Source organism: Danio rerio, chromosome 5 (genome assembly GCF_052040795.2).
Source record: "Danio rerio strain M-AB ecotype USA chromosome 5, GRCz13ab, whole genome shotgun sequence".
Lineage (NCBI taxonomy): Eukaryota > Metazoa > Chordata > Actinopteri > Cypriniformes > Danionidae > Danio > Danio rerio.
This window is the reverse complement of record NC_141025.1, coordinates 680,001-700,000: the sequence shown is the minus strand read 5'-3', so window position 1 is coordinate 700,000 and position 20,000 is coordinate 680,001. Positions and strand designations below refer to the sequence as shown.

At 45.2% G+C, this 20,000-nt stretch overlaps 2 protein-coding genes across 8 annotated transcripts in view; both read right to left on the bottom strand.

Moving 5' to 3' along the window:
• The window catches only part of hook3 (hook microtubule-tethering protein 3), a 46,386-nt gene that overhangs the window by 18,639 nt on the left and 7,747 nt on the right, over nt 1–20,000 (bottom strand). For all 7 annotated transcript variants that reach the window (XR_015490725.1, XR_015490726.1, XR_015490727.1 and 4 more), the window contains exons 2-8: nt 17,319–17,404; nt 16,809–16,881; nt 16,620–16,670; nt 16,376–16,508; nt 4,738–4,805; nt 4,526–4,588; nt 4,303–4,386 (exon numbers count right to left, since the gene is read on the bottom strand). Coding sequence is in view for 4 of the 7 variants with exons in the window: in XM_087253173.1 (XP_087109299.1) it covers nt 4,303–4,386; nt 4,526–4,588; nt 4,738–4,805; nt 16,376–16,508; nt 16,620–16,670; nt 16,809–16,881; nt 17,319–17,404 (558 nt within the window). In the remaining 3 variants the exon portion in view is untranslated. The remainder of the gene's footprint in view (nt 1–4,302; nt 4,387–4,525; nt 4,589–4,737; nt 4,806–16,375; nt 16,509–16,619; nt 16,671–16,808; nt 16,882–17,318; nt 17,405–20,000) is intronic.
• Nucleotides 4,811–8,659, bottom strand: LOC147843757 (uncharacterized; the record flags this gene model as incomplete). The annotated part of the gene is made up of 1 exon (XM_087252998.1): nt 4,811–8,659. A coding segment is annotated over exon 1 (660 nt), but the record flags the coding sequence as incomplete, so codon positions are not given.

The following is a 20,000-nucleotide window of genomic DNA, read 5'->3' as shown; positions in this document are numbered from 1 at the left end:
TAACTGAGGGCGCGGGTGGTGAGGGTAGTGTTGGGGACGCCGCCCTCTCTATTCTATCACACTAGACACGGATATAACTGAGGGTGCGGGTGGTGAGGGTAGTGTCGCTGACGCCGCCCTCTCTATTCTATCACACTAGACACGAACATAACTGAGGGCGCGGGTGGTGAGGGTAGTGTTGGGGACGCCGCCCTCTCTATTCTATCACACTAGACACGGATATAACTGAGGGCGCGGGTGGTGAGGGTAGTGTTGGGGACGCCACCCTCTCTATTCTGGCGCACTAGACGCGGATATAACTGAGAACGCGGGTGGTGAGGGTAGTGTTGGGGACGCCGCCCTCTCTATTCTATCACACTAGACACAGATATAACTGAGGGCGCGGGTGGTGAGGGTAGTGTTGGGGACGCCACCCTCTCTATTCTATCGCACTAGACGCGGATATAACTGAGGGCGCGGGTGGTGAGGGTAGTGTTGGGGACGCCACCCTCTCTATTCTATCGCACTAGACGCAGATATAACTGAGGGCGCGGGTGGTGAGGGTAGTGTTGGGGACGCCACCCTCTCTATTCTATCGCACTAGACGCGGATATAACTGAGGGCGCGGGTGGTGAGGGTAGTGCGCGGACGCCACCCTCTCTATTCTGGCGCACTAGATGCGGATATAACTGAGGGCGCGGGTGGTGAGGGTAGTGCGCGGACGCCACCCTCTCTATTCTGGCGCACTAGACGCGGATATAACTGAGGGTGCGGGTGGTGAGGGTAGTGTTGGGGACGCCACCCTCTCTATTCTGGCGCACTAGACGCGGATATAACTGAGGGTGCGGGTGGTGAGGGTAGTGTTGGGGACGCCACCCTCTCTATTCTGGCGCACTAGACGCGGATATAACTGAGAACGCGGGTGGTGAGGGTAGTGTTGGGGACGCCGCCCTCTCTATTCTATCACACTAGACATGGATATAACTGAGGGTGCGGGTGGTGAGGGTAGTGTCGCTGACGCCGCCCTCTCTATTCTATCACACTAGACACGAACATAACTGAGGGCGCGGGTGGTGAGGGTAGTGTCGCTGACGCCGCCCTCTCTATTCTATCACACTAGACACGAACATAACTGAGGGCGCGGGTGGTGAGGGTAGTGTTGGGGACGCCGCCCTCTCTATTCTATCACACTAGACACGGATATAACTGAGGGCGCGGGTGGTGAGGGTAGTGTTGGGGACGCCGCCCTCTCTATTCTATCACACTAGACATGGATATAACTGAGGGTGCGGGTGGTGAGGGTAGTGTCGCTGACGCCGCCCTCTCTATTCTATCACACTAGACACGAACATAACTGAGGGCGCGGGTGGTGAGGGTAGTGTTGGGGACGCCGCCCACTCTATTCTATCACACTAGACACGGATATAACTGAGGGCGCGGGTGGTGAGGGTAGTGTCGCTGACGCCGCCCTCTCTATTCTATCACACTAGACACGAACATAACTGAGGGCGCGGGTGGTGAGGGTAGTGTTGGGGACGCCGCCCTCTCTATTCTATCACACTAGACACGGATATAACTGAGGGCGCGGGTGGTGAGGGTAGTGTTGGGGACGCCGCCCTCTCTATTCTATCACACTAGACATGGATATAACTGAGGGTGCGGGTGGTGAGGGTAGTGTCGCTGACGCCGCCCTCTCTATTCTATCACACTAGACACGAACATAACTGAGGGCGCGGGTGGTGAGGGTAGTGTTGGGGACGCCGCCCTCTCTATTCTATCACACTAGACACGGATATAACTGAGGGCGCGGGTGGTGAGGGTAGTGTTGGGGACGCCACCCTCTCTATTCTGGCGCACTAGACGCGGATATAACTGAGAACGCGGGTGGTGAGGGTAGTGTTGGGGACGCCGCCCTCTCTATTCTATCACACTAGACACAGATATAACTGAGGGCGCGGGTGGTGAGGGTAGTGTTGGGGACGCCACCCTCTCTATTCTATCGCACTAGACGCGGATATAACTGAGGGCGCGGGTGGTGAGGGTAGTGTTGGGGACGCCACCCTCTCTATTCTATCGCACTAGACGCAGATATAACTGAGGGCGCGGGTGGTGAGGGTAGTGAGGGTAGTGTTGGGGACGCCACCCTCTCTATTCTATCGCACTAGACGCGGATATAACTGAGGGCGCGGGTGGTGAGGGTAGTGCGCGGACGCCACCCTCTCTATTCTGGCGCACTAGATGCGGATATAACTGAGGGCGCGGGTGGTGAGGGTAGTGCGCGGACGCCACCCTCTCTATTCTGGCGCACTAGACGCGGATATAACTGAGGGTGCGGGTGGTGAGGGTAGTGTTGGGGACGCCACCCTCTCTATTCTGGCGCACTAGACGCGGATATAACTGAGGGTGCGGGTGGTGAGGGTAGTGTTGGGGACGCCACCCTCTCTATTCTGGCGCACTAGACGCGGATATAACTGAGAACGCGGGTGGTGAGGGTAGTGTTGGGGACGCCGCCCTCTCTATTCTATCACACTAGACATGGATATAACTGAGGGTGCGGGTGGTGAGGGTAGTGTCGCTGACGCCGCCCTCTCTATTCTATCACACTAGACACGAACATAACTGAGGGCGCGGGTGGTGAGGGTAGTGTCGCTGACGCCGCCCTCTCTATTCTATCACACTAGACACGAACATAACTGAGGGCGCGGGTGGTGAGGGTAGTGTTGGGGACGCCGCCCTCTCTATTCTATCACACTAGACACGGATATAACTGAGGGCGCGGGTGGTGAGGGTAGTGTTGGGGACGCCGCCCTCTCTATTCTATCACACTAGACATGGATATAACTGAGGGTGCGGGTGGTGAGGGTAGTGTCGCTGACGCCGCCCTCTCTATTCTATCACACTAGACACGAACATAACTGAGGGCGCGGGTGGTGAGGGTAGTGTTGGGGACGCCGCCCACTCTATTCTATCACACTAGACACGGATATAACTGAGGGCGTGGGTGGTGAGGGTAGTGTTGGGGACGCCGCCCACTCTATTCTATCACACTAGACACGGATATAACTGAGGGCGCGGGTGGTGAGGGTAGTGTCGCTGACGCCGCCCTCTCTATTCTATCGCTCTAGACACGGACATAACTGAGAACGCGGGTGGTGAGGGTAGTGTTGGGGACGCCGCCCTCTCTATTCTATCACACTAGACATGGATATAACTGAGGGCGCGGGTGGTGAGGGTAGTGTTGGGGACGCCGCCCTCTCTATTCTATCACACTAGACACGAACATAACTGAGGGCGCGGGTGGTGAGGGTAGTGTTGGGGACGCCGCCCACTCTATTCTATCACACTAGACACGGATATAACTGAGGGCGCGGGTGGTGAGGGTAGTGTTGGGGACGCCGCCCTCTCTATTCTATCACACTAGACATGGATATAACTGAGGGCGCGGGTGGTGAGGGTAGTGTTGGGGACGCCGCCCTCTCTATTCTATCACACTAGACATGGATATAACTGAGGGCGCGGGTGGTGAGGGTAGTGTTGGGGACGCCGCCCTCTCTATTCTATCACACTAGACATGGATATAACTGAGGGTGCGGGTGGTGAGGGTAGTGTCGCTGACGCCGCCCTCTCTATTCTATCACACTAGACACGAACATAACTGAGGGTGCGGGTGGTGAGGGTAGTAGTAGAGGCCTCTATGGACACGCTGGCCCTGATCAGGAGCCACTGCTTGAGGAGACTGGAGACTGTCATCTACATTATATACAAATAACGGCTCCAGATGAGTAAACTCTGATATAATCAACACAAATACACTCCCAGCAGCAGGAGGCTCAGCTACAGGAGCAGACGTGACCGCAGTGTGAGGAGTCTCATTACCAGCTGTCAATGCAAAATGCAGGAACAGTCATCAACTACAGGTATTAAGTATGAGTCTGGAGAACAGAGCAAGAGTGTCATATCAGACATGAGCTGGAGGACAGAGGACACGGCTGTACACACTGTACAGCGAATCAGAACAGTGGAGCACCCGCTGATCCTCACAATATAAACACTCTCTATCAACCACTGGAGTGTGTGTGTGTGTGTGTGTGTGTGTGTGTGTGTGTGTGTGTGTGTGTGTGATCTGTCTGAGTACACACCAGCTCGGTGTGTGTGTGTGATGATGAACTCCAGACTGGAGGATTATTTACAGCCACATCAGCGGCACATCACACGCCTGCCGCATCTCCAATGAAGACTTTTATCAAGAAACAAAGACATTTTCAGACTAATCGTGTGGTGTAGAGTACAGCCATATACCTGAGTATGTGTGCGTGTGTGTACCTGCATGTCCAGCTCATGGCACCTCTGAGCGATCTCCTCCTTTCCGGCCAGTGCATCATTCAGCTCCTCCACTGTCTTCTTCAGCTGCGCGCACACACACACACACACACACACACACACACACACACACACACACACACACACACACACACACACACACACACAAGGTTTATTATCAGCCACATCATTAGCTTATTAGCTGTGCTCTGAGCTCTGATCATACCTGCCGGTCCAGATCAGCATACGAGTCACTTCCTGAAGGCACAGGCGACTCTTTGCTCATCAACTGTGAACACACACACACACACACACACACACACACACATGAATAAACACCAGTCTGACACATAAAGAGATGTACGCACAAAGATGCACACAATAACACTGCCGCTTGCGTAGACACGCACACAGACACACAGACGCACACACACTGACCTCCTGAATGGCTGTCATCACCACGTGCTGCACAGACTCCTCCATCATCATGATGGTCTGGATATACTCTGCAAATAAGATCATCATCATCATCATCAACATCGTCATCATCATCATCACCATCATCATCATCATCATCACCATCATCATCATCACCATCATCATCTTTATCATCATCACCATCATCATCTTTATCTTCATCATCATCATCACCATCGTCATCATCATCATCATCTTTATCTTCATCATCATCATCATCATCATCATCATCATCACCACCATCATCATCACCACCATCATCATCACCATCACCATCGTCATCATCATCATCATCATCGTCATCATCATCCTCATCATCACCATCATCATCTTCATCATCATCATCACCTTCATCATCATTATCATCATCATCATTATCACCATCATCATCTTCATCATCATCACCTTCATCATCATCATCATCATCATCATCACCATCATCATCAACATCATCATTACCATCATCATCATTATCATCATCATCATTATCACCATCATCATCTTCATCATCATCACCTTCATCATCATTATCATCATCATCATTATCACCATCATCATCTTCATCATCATCACCTTCATCATCATTATCATCATCACCATCATCATCTTCATCATTATCACCATCATCATCATCTTCATCATCATCAGTGGACCAGCAGCCATTAAACTGAATGGAGATACTGTGAGAGGTCATTACTAGGGGTGTAACAGATCAGATGGATCCATACAGATTACAACCGATGAATCAGAACGCATGTGACCCGGGGATTATTAACTTTGAACTTGTAGGTTACTGCAGAGAGAACGCCCCTGCATCACTCAAATCACATGCATGACCGCATTTTGGCTTCGCTGTAAAATATAATGATGACGGAAGAAGTTCTGCCTAAATGCTGTCTTAGGCAATTAATTAAAGGTGTTCAATTTAAACCCGCGCAACATCAATGATAAATGATGCTGATCTGCATATGTTTACCATTAATTCTTAGAAACGGTGCATCTAAATCTGCGCTTGATCGAGATTGTTGGAGCAATTACATTGTGTAACCAATAGGTGGAGACAAACATCCATCAACATTAGGTCCCTGAATATGTTTCAGAAATGATCCAGCAATAATGAATCATGAGGTTTAATGTGTGGGTTGGTGAATGATTAACTGAAAATAAAGATATGTTGTATGTTGTAAATATATTTGCTGTACTATTTTTCTATAAATGGAAAGGAAATGACATTTGTCTCCTCCCTTTTTTGCTGATCCGAAAAATGGTCCAATCCGTGACTGAAAAACCGCAGTGTGATCCCAACCATGATGAGATATGTGATCCGTTACACCACTATAGCCATTACTATTAATACCTGCTGAATAGCTGCTTTCTGTGTCGACAGACAAACTGATGAACTTCCCTGATGTAGAGCTGGATTATCAGCATCATCACTAGGCCCACACAGAGTCTGCGCACGCAGAATTCTGCAGATTTCGGCCCATCGTTAATTCTGTTTATTTACTCGTGTAAATGACCGTAAATCTAAATTTAATTAATTAATTTCAGTAATATTATTGACTAATGTGAAAATGATTTATGTACAAGGCAGTGTGTACAGTCATATGTTCTGTCTTTTAGTAGAGATATTATATGAGAGACTGGCTTTGTTTACCAAATCAAGTGAATCTAATTGGATTTGCATTTTAAAGATTAAATAAAAGTAAAAAAGATATTTTTTTTATGTCACATATTCAGGTTTTAGTTATGATACTAAAATAATTCCACTGAAATCTGCAGATTTTTACCAAAATTTTTGGCAGAAATAGCAAAAAACATCCGCAGATTGCGTCTGGCCCTAGTCATTACTAATGTATACAGCATAATGATAACAGCACACACACATGCATATACACACACACAGTTGAACACACTTTCTTGCACACATCACTAGGGATGGGTATCGCTAAGGTTTTACCAGTATTACTACTGTTATGGATAGCACTCATCGGTTCGGTGCTTTAGCGGTTCCCTTATCGGTACTTTTAGTAGTGTTTTAAATGAAAAAGCAAGAACAAATAAAACAGAATTATCAGCACTTTATTTTATTATTATGACTTTAATGTAGAATAAAATAAAACTAATAACTGTAACACAATCAATGAAAATGTAAAAGAATGTAGAGTGCTAATGAAGGAAAATGACCATTCCTCTGGAGGAACATCAGCATGTCTGCCTCTCCGGCAGCTCTCTCTTGGTTTGTTATGATCTCTGCAGCTCACAATACCCTCTCTGAGTTGCATAATGCAGTTGAATGATCAGATGGGCTAGGGGTGCTCAGAGTAACCTGTTAACCATTACCGAAAGGATGCATTTTCACCCTATTCAACAGTTAAGCGACTGAAAACTGTTCATTTTTATTTAGCACGATTTCAGCTTTGCTGCATGAATCTGCAACACACATGTGATAAGTCGCGGTGCGGTAACACATGCAGCTAGAGACGCAGCCCATTCTCCCAAAGAGGATGTGAAAGAAGGACACTGCTGCTCACAGTCTGACAGCTGAACACTGATGCTGAAGCCTCTCTCCTGGATCTGGTCATCAACATCTTCCTCTCTTTGCAAAAGCAAAACTCTCTGAACTCTTCTCTGCTTTAGAAACAAGTCAGAGCGTCAGGGTTTGCTCTCCATCAGAGCGCCCACCCCACCGCACCGCTCACAAACACAACAGATAGTTGTGATGATTTAGTGTACAACCAACAACCCAACCCTTCTCCATCTGCAGAACTGCAGTTATTAATAGATCTAATACAACATCCACTTTTAAAATAGCCGACATAATCTACCATCAAACACATGCAGTGATCTTCATGATTTCTGCATAATGATTCCTCTACAGCAAACTGAGGCATTCATTTTAAAGCTTATAAATCATGTACGCAAATCAATGCAACTCTATACTAAATGTAAAAACACAGTGATTATGTGCTATAGCAGCCCATAGACTGCCTTAAATAATAATCAACGTATGTCTGATCACGCGCAGGGCAGGAGCACATGAGCCGCGAGTGAGAGAGGAAATGAAAGCACAGAAGCGCAGACACTCAACACACAATCTTCAACATGATGACTTCTGTTTAATATGATGACAGAGGGTTATGATATGATCATAACAGCAGAGCATTCATTAAATGCATATTTCCACCGCATCAGTAGATGTGAGGCAGCCTGATGCTTTTATTTGACAGAAGAAAAAAACAAACATGATTAGAAAAACTGTCTTTTATAACTCTACAGTACACCGCCGGTTCTTGAACAGCATCAGTCAGTTAGGGCTGTAACGATACACCAAACCCACGATTCGATTCATATCACGATTTTTTTTTCGTGTGGGGTGGGGAAAAAAAGATTTTTAAAACTATTTTTTATTAAATAAAATTATATCATTTTTGTTTTCTTTGTAACAAAATACTTTTGAAAAACCAAACAGAACTAAACTGCATTGTGTAGATGGTTCAAGCATGTTAAAAATTCTTTTTCCATCAAGTTCTCTTACATAGAAAAAGTAAATTAAATGGCTATAGGGATGCTCATTTCGGTTAATTTTGCTAACAGACAACCGCCGCTCATTAATCGGTTATTATAATAACGGTTAACTGGTCAGATTACTATTAATTTTATATTAAACAAATTGACGTGTCTATTTTGTGTCTGACACATTAAATATTGCATTTTAAAATAGGCTACTGATTTATTTTTAAATGCTAGCATATTAATAACAGAACAGAACAACAGAGCATTTTCACGCACCTGCAGTGTTTAGCACAGAAGAGCAGAATAATCTAAATAAAATGAATAAAATAAATAGGACTGCCCTAAATTATTTACACTTAAATAATTAATTTATATTACAAAACGAAAATACTGACTGATTCTTTTTAATAACCGGCATAGGCTGTTTTTTTCAATCATGTTTTTTCTTCCGTCAAATAAAAATCGCAGACTTCCTCAAATTGCCCGCTCCACGGAAAATATGCATTTATTTAATGCCCCGCTGTTATTATTATAATAACAAAGCCTTTTACATTTTAATAGAAATCATTATTTTAAAGAATAAGTCCTGATCGATGGTTTCCTCTCTCTCCCTCGCGGTTCAAGTGCGCGCGCTGCGTGATGAAAAGACAACAACAACGTGCGCATATGTAGACTTTTTGTAAACAGTTTTGTTGTTTAAATATGCTATTGCATTAATATGCATACATGCTTTATAAGCCGAAAACAAGGCGCATCTCACTGCCTTTATGTTGACAAGGAAAAAAGAAGAGAAGAGGCGCGGTCCTCTTATGAAACGACTGAATCAGCTGGGTATCGATTGTGCATAAGTGTTGCTGTCTGTGTTGTTACAATTGTAATATTTAATGCTATTGTTATATTCAAGATTTATACATTCATACAGCTCTGGATAACTTAAAACAGCGATTAGACCTTCAGAGCGGCATGCATCCTGAAGTAAAGCGAAACGGCTATAAATTTCCAGCAAGATAGAGTGATGAGTGATTATAAGTCATATGCATTTATCTATAAATAAAGTATAACTATAGAAACCATGTGCATCTTAACTGAAAGCTTTGTCCTGTTTCCTGGCCTCACGCATCGCGCTGTCAGTCAACACGTAACGTTAACTCTCAAAGGTTCAAACAGAAAGCGCACAGCACGGTTACAGAAAAGTTTCCTCTGCAGAGGAGTCGGGGCATCTGGTGAACGCCCATCCCTCTCTGCGCAGCCACATTAACAACAATGCTTTGACAGCACTGGCAATGTTTCTGCCGTTGTCTGTTGTCAAGAGGGGTTAAGTTGGTTTTGTTTTTGATATTCCTGACACATTCAGACAGTCCCTTACTAAGAGCTCCTTGTGAGCTCTCCCGGTTAAACGCTAATTGCGAGGGCTTAAACGGAGCAGTGCTTGTAATGTCGAGCGGAAAAAAAGTGTTTCCTCACGTTCTTCTTCAACTAGCTCAACTTTTGCAGGCACGCGTGACGTTATTGGAAAGGTAGTCACGGGGTGTGTCGCGATTCTCCCTTATCACACCGCGACACAGGATCGTAGATCTGAGTGTCGCGATTTCGATTTTATATCGTGTATCGTTACAGTCAGTGTTGTTTTTGTTTTGTCATTTAAGTTAAAGTATCTACGGCAGGCCTGGTTAGTTTGAAATATAACCCATTTGACTCCTTGTACAAGCTTATGAGCGGTGTCGCTGAATGTGTGCGCACAGCTCTGATCTGTGAAGGCGTTTACTTGACGCGCTCGCCGTTATCCTTATGTGAGATTCCCTACTGTGCAGACGAATAACAAATATCACAAATTAGAGAAGGCTGATCTGTTAAACGATGCTGCAGTGAGTAATGTTCATTCAGCAATAACTCTCCAGTCAACGTCAGAGCTACTCTGATATAATCGATCTTCTGTCTTTTTTAATTTAGCAACGATTAGGGCTGGGCGATAAAATCGATATTTATTGACCGAACACTATTGTCAATATCTATGAAAAAGATTCGGTGTGTAGTTTTGTCTGAAGGCTATAGTTTTATATAAATGTGGCGGCTGAGCTAATAAGCTTAGGGTGTCATTTTGTCATTTCCAATGGAGGCGCACGACTGAACAACGCACTCATGGGAGCGACACGCACATGTTGTGCAAGCGGCGCACATGTAAACTAGGCACACCTAGTTGAAAACATCTAAACTATTTAATCGAGTCTGGCTGCAGATTTGCACTTGCACGTTCAGGCTTGCACCCTCGGACTTGCAAGCTCAGGCAACCTTGCTTCCTCTGCAAGTGACGTCATTTATAATCGCCACCTGAGGCTGCTTGCATGAAAGTCTTTAGTAATTTAATTTTAGGGTGTCCCTGAGGGGGAAAATCCCTGAGGTAAGGGATTTCATTAAAGCCTGGTTTATACTTCGGTGCTGAGTGATCGGCGTGACCCACAGCACATGTCTTGCGCATTGCTGTGCATTTATACTCCTGCGCGCTGTTTGTGTTGATCTGCAATACACTCCAGAAACACTAGCTGGCAGTAAAGCGTTTATGTTCCTCTGTGTCGAGTTTAGTTCTGCTTTTCTGAGCGCTTCCTTAAATGTACAAGTGGCTCAAACTCGCTCATTTTGAGGCAGGAACCAGCGGACGTGCACCAACTTTAACCATGAGGTAAACACAAAACAACAGTCTCCACCCGGAGCTCCTTCATGGGACTCCACACCTGTAAACACTCGCTCCATCAGGCTCGCGCAACTCTCGCCCACACAGGTCAACGCTACCAAGCTGACCAACCAAAGAGCTTGTGCTGTGCACCGTTGCGACGTGTAGTTCCATTTTTTAAACAGTGCGCGGCAGCGACGTCGACGGCCATGGCGAGGGCTATGCGTCCATGCGTAGGCCGCGCCGTAGCATACACGTGCGCTTGACGCAGAAGCTTAAATCCGCCTTAAGAGCATTGCAAAAACTTCTAATGTGTCACCCCTACCTAAATACCTGTTTTCTAAGCGTTTGACTGTAGTTTCTGGAAACATATGGTGACGGGCACCTCAGTTGCTTTAGTTACGCAAACAGATCGTAACAAACTACGAATGCTTGCCTTACAACAGCTCTGCAGTAATGTTTCACATCATCTGTGCCGATTTCCTTCAGTTAAGCGAGTCGAGACGTTCCCTTATTGAGTCCATCTCGACATTATGTGTGGAGGACCTATAAAACTGGGCCGAGATCTTGCAGAGACTGTTGAAACTGCACTGAAACGGCGACTTCATATGGATGCACTCCTGCGCAGACGTGCTAACTCATCAACATGTCTTAGTTTATTTATTAAATGGTTTTATTAAATTATTCATCTGCAGTCCTGTGAGTCTTTCATCTAAAACATTTTTATTTGGGTGAGAATGCTTGAACTTTGAGGGCGTACTCATACTATGCTATCCGATACCGTGCCCAGGCCCGTTTCCCGGATCGTTTGAGAAGTGTGAGTGCGCCGAATCGGGCTCAGGCACGGTTCACTTGGCCGGCCCTGGCCCGTTGCAAAACGCACCAAAGCCTGAAACTGAAAGCGAGACATGACTTTAAGGGGCTGTTTGATATGGATTTATTAATCATTCTTACTGTTCAGTGAACGCAAACTGCCGTAGTTTATTAAAGACGCAAACCTCTCACTGCACGACAGCTGCACCTACAGCAGACCTCCTCATTCCTGCAGCACGAGGGCTTTATGACTGTTTATGAGCGCCAAAAGTGGCGGATCTGTTCGGCGAAATATCTGACTGCGTGTCCCCGCATCCCTAAGGACTGTTTAGCGAAATATGTGACTGCATGTCACTGCATAACAAACCACTGACACGATATAACTAGAGAAATCTCCACTGTGCTGAGCGAGAGCGCTTCTCACTGAACAGCGCAGCAGCGATGACGTAAGCGTGCCCAGGCCCGATTGTAGTGTGAGTGCGGGCCGTCGGGGGAGACGGGAGGGGGGACAAGCGTGCTTTGGCCCGGTTCGAGGCAACTGTACATAGTGTGAGTACGGCCTCAGTCTCATTTGTTCAAGGGAGCTGATTAGGTCCCTTACAGGAAATGGTTGCTAAGGACTAAGGGGAAATACTGAATGACAGCCTTGAGTTGATCTTTCTTTCTTTTTTTTTCTCCTTGCAAACCAACTTTCACAAAGGGTACCCTTAACCTTAAACTGAGGGATGTTTGGGTTAAGGACTTCATGCAATCGAGCCCTGCACTCTCCCGTCACAGCACTTGCATCCACATCTGCAATCTTGTTTACGATCGTCCTGGGACCTGCTGATTAACCAATAGTTTCCCAAGTCATTCAAGAATCATTGCTGCAAGACCATAATGTGTGTTCATTAGTTGTAATACTAAAACTCCCTGAAATGTTTAAAATACAAACTAAAATTCAGATTTGCTTTAGCCTGTTGTTTTTTATTCTTAACTGTTTAGGAATACTTTGTGTGTCTATTTAGACCTGATAGTTCATATCAATAAATAATAAGCTGTGCTGGTATGAATTTTAATAGTAGCCTGCTTTGGTAAATTTCCATTAAAGCTTTAAAATCATATGCTGAACAGGGCTCGAAATTAACCTTTTTACTTGGTAGCACCGGTGCTCCCAACTTTAAATATTTATGAGCACCAAAAAATTTTTAGGAGCACCAGAAAAAATGAATGAGCACCGCTGCAAATAGTTTTTTAAGGTATTTGTTTTATTTTAAAACAACATTAATAGGACTGACAAATACCAGAAACAACTATCTAACTAAAGGCTGATTTATACTTCTGCGTCAAACACCGGCGTATGCTACAGCGCTGACGCATAGCCCTTCGCCGTGGCCGTGGCCGTCACTGACGTGCACCTCTCAAAAAATGTAACTACACGTCGCAACGACGCATAGCGTAAGCTCTGTGAGTGGTCGGCTTGGTAGCGCTGACGAGTCTGGGCGGGACCGAGAGCCGCGCGAATGGCGCGAGCGATTGTTTACAAGTGTGGAGTCGCGTGAAGGAGCTCCGGATGGAAAGTTTTGTTTTGTGTTTACCTCATAGTTAAAGTTGTTGCACGTCCGCCGGTTCCTGCCTCTAAATGAGCAAGTTTGAGTCACTTGTACATCCCGGAAGTGTTCAGGAAAAGCTAAAAACCAGAGAAGAAACTCGACACAGAGGAACATTTACACCTCACTGCCAACTAGCGTTTCGGAAGTGTTAATGCAGACCAACAGAGACAGCAGCAGAAGTATAAATGCACAGCTGCTCGCGTTGCATGCGCCGTGGGTCACGCCGGTCACTTGACGCAGAAGTATAAATCAGGCTTAATGCTGCGAAGACATTGATATTTGTGTGCAATAATTCCAAAATAAATGTCTAATAATTAGGCCTTAGAATATGAATGATGATGAAAATGACAATAATAGTAACAATGAATTCCATTTCTCATTATGATGCTGCCTTGAATGTGCATGAATGTAGGTTATCTGCTATAAAAAGTCTGTTACTTTATGAAAAATAATTGTATAGTTTGCATCAAACAAAAATGAAGCATTGCAGTAAGAAGTATTGATTTTGTGCTGCTGTTTTTATATGCATGTCAATTTAATAAATAATATTTCTGCTACAAAACAAACAAAAGATTATAATAAATAATTCAATTCAATGATGAAAGCTGCAAAGCAGTCATCAGTAAATAAATAAAAAAATAATATACACCTCAAACAAGAATAGACAAGAGAAAGTAAGTAAAGTCTCACTTCTATCACTCTTGAAAAGATTTGGTTTCAGTTTGTGTCAATTTAAAGGTTCAGTCTGAGCTGATCTTCATTTTTCTGTGTTAGTGGAAAGCAGGCGAGTCAGCCGACCCAATATATGAGCAGGCAGAGCAGGATTCTTGCGCTGACCACCGGCGCAATACCGCTCTTTGTTATTAGCCGCAGTTTCAGTGTAAACTTAGTAAAGGCGAGCTTCTTTGGCGATGATATGTACAGTATTAGATTTGACTTTTAGCGGACATTTGCGCTGAACACGCAGTGAATGCGACGCATGGAGATTCGGGCACCTTCTCCAAGAAGCGCATACTCGATTGATCTCAGCTGGCGGATCATTATTCACCACATGACGTGTCATGATCGCTCCATCTGCGCCTCAACTTTAGGTGGGGTTTGCAAACCTGTGTGCTTTAAGTTTTCACTCTTCAGCCGTTTGCATTTCCTGTGGTCATAAAAGCTCCTTCCCTATCATCTGACAGCGGAATACCTTGAGTGAATGACAGCTAATATGAACCAATATAGCGGCAGGGAAGAGCGATTCAGCACGTTTTTACAAAAAACCAAAACAGGTCTCACTACAACCATTATCTGCAGTCGCACTAATGCGCCCAAATATATTATGAGGTCGCATAGATTAATTTTAGGGCGCATATGCGACCAAAACGGTCGCAATTTCGAGCCCTGCTGAATACACAAACTGCTTTTGTTTGTGTGTGTGTGTGTGTGTGTGTGTGGTTGGGGGGGGTCCTGTCATGGTATACAACTTAAGTGCTTAGAATTATTTGCCAACGTCGTCACTGGCAACCCAAACAAACTGGAAACTTACTTTCGGTTTGTTTGTATTGATTGCAAATGATGTCCCTTGCATAGAAAGCGTGGGTGCCTGAGCACGCAAGCCCGAGAGTGCAAGCCTGAAGGTGCAAGTGCAACTCTGCAGCCAGACACTTCTTGAACTTTCCCGAATGCCGCAAGTGCACCACAATCCATGCAAGTAGAACTCGGCAATCTGCTTCACACTCTGTATGCAGCATACACATTTCAGCAGTAATAGTAGACTAATTACCAAACACAGCGCAGCCAAACACTGCAGCGCTCTTTACTGTTCTCCATAAGCTGCAGCAATGGCTTCTCCGTTTGGCCTCCTCAGAGAAACGCTTGATAGTCGCCGACTTACTCCAGGGGAGCGCGAGTGCAAAGTCTCTTGTAAACGGTTGAGGAATCGACACACACACACACATGTCCCTTCAGGTGAGAATAATAGCATATGATAATGAGTGCCGTATAGCAGCAGTGAGGAGATTGTAAATAAAAAGGATGTAAGGATGTCGCCACAGCGGCTTTTGGGTTTCTTTTCTTGTGCATCCAGCCAGCAGCTCCCCATCAGACAGAGTACTGTAGTCATCCAGCTTCACTCTCTGTAGCGCTGCAGTGTGTGTCTGAATAATGATGAGTGCTTTACTAAAGCTCACATCTGATGATCATCAGTGGTGGTGTTGTTGTTGTTGTTGTTGTTGTTGTTGTTGTTGTTGTTGTTGTTGAGGAGTTTGCTGTGGTTGTTCAGTGTTTACGCTTCACCATTGCTCACGCTGTAACACTGTATTGATCAACTTTCAGAGTCTCTTGCACACTTCTGTTTGTTTCATGATGGAGAGAGCAGTATTCTGTTTAAACAGTTTTGATTTTGACTATTAAAACTATTTGCCTTAGTAATGTTGCTCAATAAAGTGTTAAATAAATCCTAATATTCCTAAATGTGCTGATAAAAATAATAATTATCAATAACGAATGATATAAACATGACATCATGATCATCACAATATCACCCAGCCCGAGCACCAATACTGATAAAGTACAGAGTTTCAGAACCCATCCCTACTGCTCACAACCACACGCACATACACACACACACACACACACACAAACACACACACACACACACACACACACACACACACACACACACACACAGACACAGACACAGACACACACACACACACACACACACACACAGACACAGACACAGACACAGACACAGACACACACACACACACACACACACACACACACACACACACACACACAGACACACACACACAGACACACACACACACACACACACACACACACACACACACACACACAGACACAGACACAGACACAGACACACACACACACACACACACACACACACACACACAGACACAGACACAGACACACACACACACACACACACACACACACACACACACACACACACACACACACACACACACAGACACAGACACACACGCACACAATCACTCACCCTGCTTCTGTTCACAGTTAACAGCACAGCCCAGGATGAGCTGCAGCATTCGGCCCAGCTCCGCTGCATCTGAGTGCTCAGCGATGAGGGAGACGTCTGGAAGGGTGAAGTCATTGATCTGCTGCCCCAACACCTGCGCGCGCACACACACACACACACACACACACACACACACACACACACAGGTCAGTCTTACTAATAAATCACAAGTCATTTCAGCCTCACACACAGACCCGCGTCTCACCTCATGGTTGTAGTCCAGAATGCCTTTCAGTATCTTCTTCAAGTTGCTCATCTGGGGAAAACCGACGTCAAGTCAGTAAATACTGATGTGGAGAGTCTGAATGTGTGTGTGTGTGTGTGTGTGTGTGTGTGTGTGTGTGTGTGTGTGTGTGTGAACAGAAGAGAAGAGTGAAACAGAGCTAATGATCACCTTTAACCTCCAGTTATCGCCAACCTCAGGTTTAATACGACTGATCCAGGCGTCAGTGAAGTACATCACATCACTGAGAGAGAGAGAGAGAGAGAGAGAGAGAGAGAGAGAGAGACAACACATGAACAGATGAAGAGGTGCAGTGAACACTTCTGCATCAGTCACCGCATCAATGTGTCTAATACACCTGCTGCTGTGTGTGTGTGTGTGTGTGTGTGTGTGTGTGTGTGTGTGTGTGCGTGTGTGTGTGTGTATGTGTGTGTGTGTGTGTGTGTGTGTGTGTGATTAATGATCATCAAACAGCAGTCAGAGCACATTCTCCTCATAAAGACAGACGAGTCTGCGCTGTAGCAGCACATCTGAACACTGTACACCAGCGGACCCATCACAGCTGACACAACAACCACAGCATGACCTCAGACTCTACTCACACTCTGATAAAGCACTACTGTGTGTGCGAGAGTGTGTTTATCTGTGGTGTGTGTGTGTGTGTGTGTGTGTGTGTCATACATCTTCTGCAGCACTTGTGCCATGGCCTCTCCACTGGTCAACTCGTCCACTGTTGAACATGGCGCTTCCACACTAAACGTCTGGATCTGAAAACACACACACACACACAGTCAGCACACACACACACACACACACAGTCAGCACACATCTCTTTGAAACCGTGTTTGTTTTTAGTGAGTCTGTTGATGCATAAACTAAAGCTTCATTTCAGACGTCACACACCTGCAGGTAGAAAACACATGCGTGGCTCAAGACCGTCTTGCTACACACACACACACACACACACACACACACACAAACACACACACACTAATCTCACAGAGCTCGTTAAGCATGATTTAAAAACATTTAAAATTACGAGGACACAATACAGGTCCTCATAAAGCACTTCAACATGTGTAATAGTTAGGGTTCGGTCACACCCATATCATTATACACATGTCTGTCCTTATGAGCCATCAAAACCAGTACACACACACACACACTTCTGCACTGTATGGATTATTTGTCATGTGTATTTGTGGTGTCGTGGTGTGTGTTGTGTTCAGGAGTGTTGAACACAATACAGATCAGCGTCTCTGACTCGCAGTGCAGCAGATTCAGGAAGTTCCAGCCCAGAGCCTCAGGAAACACATAGAAGCTGGAAAAACAGCTGCGGCAGGATGACGCACACACACACACGCACGCATGCACGCACGCACGCACGCACGCACGCACGCACACACGCACGCACGCACACACACACACACACACACACACACACACACACACACACTCACAGCTGGTTTTGATCATGGTGTGACGCTGCTTTCAGGTTCATCTGAAGTGTAAACTGAAGATGTGCATCAGCTGATCCTGGTGTGTGTGTGCGTGTATGCCTTTGTGTCTATGAGGCATGGAAGTGTGTGTCTGTTTGTTTGTGTGTGTGTGTGTGTGTGTGACACATGTCTGTGAACTTGAAAGCACATGTGGAATGTCACTTGTGTTTGGCTGTGAGTGTGTGAATGAATCTGTGTGACACGTGGCTGTGTATGAAATGCATGGCTGTGTGTGTGTGTGTGTGTGTGTGTGTGTGTGTGTGTGTGTGTGTGTGTGTGTGTGTCGCATGTCTGTGATCTGAAGCATCTGACAGCAGATGTGGAATGTGAACAGTCACGTGTCTTCTTCAGGTGTGTAGATATGTGTGAGTGAGAGAGAGAGAGACTGCAGGAAGATTGTCGGGAAGATTGCGCTCACTTCTAGAACTCTCTGACATGAGACGTCTACCCCAGCCAATCAGAACACTCAGACGCATTGACATCCGCATGGTTTATGAAGATAAAGGTCTTTGAATATTTGTCCAGACACATTTAGCTGCTTAATGTTAGTCACATCATGTTTCTCTGTTCCTTCTGAATGCCGACTGTGGAAATAATTATCGTTAAGATGCTGATGATAAGCCGCTGTTTGTTTACCTTCCAGCTCTGTGACGCGTGTGCACGTGAAGCAGCCGGTGAGCGCCAGCACACACACACATATCTCCATGAATTCGCTCGCAGGGCATTATGGGATAGCGCAGCGTGCATGGGATGTGCACTCCAGAATCTCACCGGAAGTAGTAAGTCATCCGGGTACTTCTCGCATACTGACTTTCCAATTCTATGAATTCAGACATACTACTCGGCTCGCATACTGATTTTAGCGTACTATATGGTATGGAAGTATGCTGTTTCGGACGCAGCCTAAAGCTTCCCTCTGTGTGCCCGCATTCAGTCGCGTGGTGTACGCAGATGGTGAAGCAGAGGTCATTCTCGCTCTCGTCTAATCTTGCAATTATGATCTCTTTGCAGTCACAATCATAATATTTTGATGTTATAATGCTGCTTAGGGTTTCTGTTATAATGTGTATCGTTGTGATGAGTATATTTTACTCTAATATGGTGTGTTTATTGTGATTTATTTAGAGTTTCATTTGCACGTGCATTTTCATGTAGGATTGAGAGAGAAGTTTCCGGTGTTAAAGTGTACACTCACTGTGCCTCACTATTCTGTCACGGTGTGTTGTTTTGGTTATTGGCTTGTTATTTTGAGAATCCAAATATGTAAATCAGTTTAAATTAGAGTAATGGTGTCATTTAATTGTGTTGTGGCAGATTTTCACCTAGTAATTTCATTAATGCAAACAAAAAGGAGTTTTATTTTATCAGTAATTCAGTAATTAGAAATGAATGCCATTTACAGTTAGATATAAGATAGATGTGACTGCATGAGGTTGCCACAAGTTCATATGTTAATGTTGGGGGAGTTATGTTATTTAAAGATATATATTTTTTATTTACATTATGTAGTTGTGATTTTATTTCATTTGCATTTAAATGTTTAAAATAAGAAGATTTGTCTTTTTCTGTGTGCCTGCTCAGTCGCGTGGTACATGCAGATGGTGAAGCAGAGGATTGAGAGAGAAGTTTCCGGTGTTAAAGTATCTTCACTGTGCCTCACTACTCTATAAAGGAATGAAATCAGCGTTTCTCCTCCTCATCTGTGTGTGTGTGTGTGTGTGTGTGTGTGTGACTGTGTTTGAGAGGGAAGTCCATTTGAGGTCTGCTACACTCGCCTGTGTGATCAGCACTGTTTTGAATGTACTGGTAAAGTTGTTCCAGAAATGATCCGGATATTAACCGGTATCACTGTGTGAAAGGGGCT